This window comes from Pseudochaenichthys georgianus, chromosome 16 (genome assembly GCF_902827115.2).
Source record: "Pseudochaenichthys georgianus chromosome 16, fPseGeo1.2, whole genome shotgun sequence".
Lineage (NCBI taxonomy): Eukaryota > Metazoa > Chordata > Actinopteri > Perciformes > Channichthyidae > Pseudochaenichthys > Pseudochaenichthys georgianus.
In genome coordinates this window covers 46,050,010-46,054,972 of record NC_047518.2, presented here as the reverse complement: position 1 = coordinate 46,054,972, position 4,963 = coordinate 46,050,010, and the positions used below count along the sequence as shown (strand labels likewise).

The window sequence follows — 4,963 nt, the reverse complement described above, 5'->3', positions numbered from 1 at the left end:
GACAAGAAACAAGGAGGAAAACATGACAGGGAGAACAGAAACAGCAAAATAACCCCAAAACTAGACACAACAAAACTCAAACCCTGACACCTTCCTCTCTCTGTAACTGTAGTTACTGAAATACCAATCTGACTGCAGAAACCCTAAACTTCCCCATGTCACTCATTTCCTAAGTAAAGTTGACCTAAAACTACAGTGAAATGTGGTTTTAGGCGACGTCCTCAGTAGGAACTAAAGGTCTGGGGTCGGAGAATTGGAAAACTCAAAGAAAATGACATTTTTGGCTCCAGTCTTTTTTTGGGGTATTTCTTGAAACCTGAAGAGAGACGGACAAGAAACATCTTCCAAAAGAGGCACATTGACAAAAAACAAGAACACACAATGTATTTCTAAGGTCCATGTTCAGTCACGTAAAGCGATGCAAATGAACTTCTCGACCAAAAGCAGAAGTGGTTAATGTGAAGGTTGAGCGATAGACTTCAAAAGAAGAGAGGAAACAACCAGTTCTCCTATTGCGATGTCCAGAGGTTTAATTAGAGCAACACTTCTCCATCTACGAGTCAGAGAGGTCTCAACAGAGCGGCTGGAGTGATGGCGGAGGGAGAGGAGGAGGTGAAATACGCTTCGGTTGTGTTCAAAGCCGGCAACAATCCTCCACCTGCGGGTAAGTTTAGTTATTTAACAACTTTCACTTCCTGCTGATGATTCTGAATCAGAGCCTCTTTGTTAATGTGATCAATGCAATGTTGAGTACTTCAATCCAAAGTAAGTTGCTGTTTTTAATGTCCTGTAATTTAACTGTAAAACCAGAAACATGAAAAATCTGCAAATAATTTACCTTTTCTTTTTAGAGAAATTGTTAAAAGGCTGTTTTTGTATTTGTTTAGTGTGGGTGAAGAATAGATTTGTAGCTAACCCAGCACATTTGCATTGATGTTTTTCAAAATCACGATGTTGAGTATAAACTTTTCACTACAAATGAACCAAGAAAACGTATCATCGTGCATCTAGGTTTTAATAATATGAGTTTTCTTGGTTCATCAATGAAAATATTTGGTAGAAATAAGCCTTCTTTGTTCATGTATACTATGTTGAAAAAACACTTTTTAATCTAGAGTAGTTTGAAACCTTTGAACGCCTCATCCTACTTCAGTTTAACTTCAATTAAAGGTGGGGTAGGTAAGTTTCAGAAACCGGCTCGAGATACACTTTTTGTTATATTCCATGGAATGCTCTTAACATCCCGATAGCAATGAATATCTGAAGTGCTTTGACAAAAAATCCATAAAAAAAAGTCATCTTTAGAAGCCGTAATACTGTAAAAAATACAACGGCCTACCTGCCTGTCAGCCTTCCATCGGGGGACAAAATTTTTTCGTGCCCCCATTGGTCATGTGCGCGTTCGTGTGTGTTGGGGAGGGGCTCTGTGAGGAAGTGGCAGATTTTCTCCGGTTGTGTATTTTCAAATTCTAGTGATCTCGAGCCGGTTTCTCAAACTTACCTACCCCACCTTTAATATTTCTTCTCTTAAAAAGATTCAAACTGATGGTCATTTGTTGGGTATTTTAATTTATATTTAGTGACTCACACTGGAGATTTATCATCACGAACACATCTATTTAAAACCAGTGAGGAAATTGCGAAGGGAGATAGTTATCTGTTGAGTTTCCCTTTTTTACCTGAAGACAATCATTTTTGAAGCACTTTCTGGTAAAAACTGTTTAATATTTGCAATAAATCATCGTAAGGCAATTTTTGTGCTATATCAAACAATGAAAACAGCATTTTAAAGTCCTTGTCATTTATTCTCTAAAAACCCTGAGCATGTGCATTTCCTTTGACCTTCCAGCAAAAAGAGGGGAGGAAACTGTGTACGGTGAGGTGAAGGTGCAGAACGAAACAAAGAACGAGGGTAAGTTGTATTAAAAAGAACATTCAGGTGTTACTGCAACTGGGAGTACTACTGCTACCACTACTCTACATTACATCACATGTCACTTGTTAGACGCTTTTATCCAAAGTGACTTACATACTCAATACTGTGGGCAATCCCCACAGGAGCACTTTGGGGTGAAATGTCTCAGGGACACAACGACATGCTGCCTGCAGTGGGGTATGAACCTGTGACCCCCTGACCCCAACACCAACGCACAACCCACTGCACCACATGCCTCCCATTGACTTTACCATTATAACTATCATTAAAAGGGAACAAGTTCACAAGAACTGTACTAAAGTTTATATCTGTAGGTGCACTGTCAGTAACCCTAGCACTCTATCAAAGCCGTTACATATTGGGAGTGTGCTGTGTGACAAATGTCAACATTTTGCAGATGGGGCATCCTGGTCTTATGAAAAAATGATCGTCCCAAGTACGAAATGGTTATCGTTTGTTTTTGACATATCAAAAAATAAGTTTCTAATCAAAATATGCACAAATCTTTAATGTCAAATAATTGTTGACTTGTTTTCAAACCAAGACCTTTTACCAGTGTATTCTGGTCCTTTTGTAAAAGTACTGATACCATGTGGTAAACGTATCCATTACAAGTAGAAATACAGCATTGAAAATGTTACTTGAGTAAAAGTAAGTAAGTATACAAAGCAAACTGTACTTTAAGTAATCAATGTACACGACACAGAAAAGTTAGAAATTAAAGAAAAAACACCCAAAAAACGGTTCTAATAAAATAAAATAAACTTAAATGTGTACAGATGCCAATTAAGTTTCTTATCTAGTTTTTCAGATCCTCCATCTGTTCATATTTATAACAACACATTATATACTTGAATAATAATGCATCTGAATTATCATCTTACTATAACTGTAGTGGAGTAAGATTGATATATGTCCGACAGTGGCTCAGTCAGTACTTGGACTGTGAGCCGTAGGGTCGCCGGTTCAAGTCCCCGACCAGACCTAAATATGGAGTGTGGACTGGTAAACGTATCCATTACAAGTAGAAGTACAGCATTGCAAATATTACTTGAGTAAAAGTAAGTAAGTATAAAAACACAGAAATGTTTAAAATTAAATAAAAAACGCCCACCAATATTGTTCTATTTAAATAAAATAAACGTAAATGTGTGCAGATGCCAATTAAGTGTCTTTATAATCTAGTTTTTCAGATCTTTCTGTTCATATTATATATTTTAAATAATAATACATCTGAATAATTAACTTACTATAAATGTAGTGGAGTAAGATATATGATACCTTTGAATTGTAGTTAAATCATACAGTGGCATGAAAAGAAAATACTCAAGTAAAGTACCTCAAATTTGCACTTAGATTAAATGTTTGGTTTTATCTGCAACGTGTTAAAAACTGTGAATGACTCAGACTAAATATGAGGTTAGTTTTTAGGAAATCTCTTGCGAACGGTTATTTAGAGATTGAACTGTTGTGTTGTACTGCAATAATGTTACAGTGACTAATACTCAACACCTACCGTAACTCTCACTGGAACACTTTTAGCAAAGTACATGAAGCAGTTTCTCAAAACACAATGGGTTCACAACTCTTTAAAAGTGGGGTAGGTAATTCACTTCAGAAACACTTGTTATATTCCATGGAATTATCTTAACATCCCGATAGCAATGAATACATTAAATGCTTTGACAATAATATAAAAAAATTTTCATCTGTGGAAGCCGGGGGCCTTTAAAAAGCTAAACCTGCCTTGGGCAAAAAACTGGTTGGCCTTTTTGCCTTTTAGCCTTCCTTCCCGGGCCAAACCTTTTTCCGGGCCCCCCTTGGTCATTGTGCGGTTCGTGGGTGTTGGAGGAGGGGCTCAGTAAGGAAGTCTGAAGGAAGGGGCAGATTTTTTCCGGTTGTGTACTTTCAAATTCTAGCGCACTCGAGCTGGTTTCTCCATTCTAACCTACCCTACCTTTAAGTCGGCCCTTTAACAACAGTCAGGTGCCTTTCGCTGTCCATATCACTCCTTTTGTTCATTCAGGCCATTTCTCATACGATGTAAGTGATAGGCGACCAAATGCACTCCTTTGTTCTGAACTGTATTCCAAAGTTTGACTGATTAATATAAGGTTCAAGCATCTGAGTTAGTCAAATCAACTTGGTATCCTTTCCTGTCTTTTACCTTTTACTCTCATAAAAAAAGATCCATCTGCATTTACCATACTGTAAACTGTCCGAGTTGAAAAGTGACACAATATCTGTACTAAGGAGAAGTAACTCTGAAAGGTACCAATCTTCATCTGGAAAGTTAATGTGATTAATTTGTGTTGTTTAGACTCAGCAGGGCGTCGGCGCTTTCAGCACTTGGCTTGTTGTTTGGGGATTCTCTGTGTCATTCTGCTGGGCGGCATCATCGGAGTCTGCGTCTACCGTAAGTACACAAAACAGGAAGTGCATTATCTCACACTGAGACATGAGACAAACCGTAAAGAATAGTAGCAGCTGTTTTACCTGTTACACCATTTGATATCAGTCATGTACATGCCTCAGTATGACAGTGTAGAAAGTATTATTATGAGCGTCTTCCTCTTACAGAGTCGTGCAATGCTGACGCATCTGTGTAGAACGACAAGGAGGTAGCATCCATTAATGTATTGTGCTTGTTTTCCCAAAGCAACATTATCAATCAAGAAGCCGTTCATGTGGATGAATACATGAATTACTTTGAGACTTTCCTCTACTGTACATACCTGCAGGCTCCATTAGTGGGAAATACAGACAAGTAGGCACACACATAATTAAAAGATGAGTCAAGACATATTCTATATTTCTCTTGTTCTTAACTAATCACATGATCAGACCCAAACGACAATGAAAGTCTATCTAATGTCAATCTATTAACACATGTCATGTGTCTTTCATGTTACTGAGCCTCTGTGAAGTTCTGAGTTCATCCCACGCTCTCGACCCACCAGCGCTTGCTATTTCACAAAATGTGTGGCTTGAAGACTTCCCCATTCCACTCCTCTCTTAGTAATGTTG

General features: G+C 38.0%; 1 protein-coding gene across 1 annotated transcript in view; it reads left to right on the top strand.

The window, feature by feature from the left end:
• The first annotated feature begins 579 nt into the window (after nt 1-579).
• LOC117460575 (killer cell lectin-like receptor subfamily B member 1B allele C) overlaps nt 580-4,963 on the top strand; it is a 461,418-nt gene continuing 457,034 nt past the window's right edge. Inside the window, exons 1-3 of the mRNA XM_071206013.1 lie at nt 580-664; nt 1,850-1,912; nt 4,257-4,352. Of these exons, the coding sequence (XP_071062114.1) occupies nt 592-664; nt 1,850-1,912; nt 4,257-4,352 (232 nt within the window). The 5' untranslated portion in view covers nt 580-591. The remainder of the gene's footprint in view (nt 665-1,849; nt 1,913-4,256; nt 4,353-4,963) is intronic.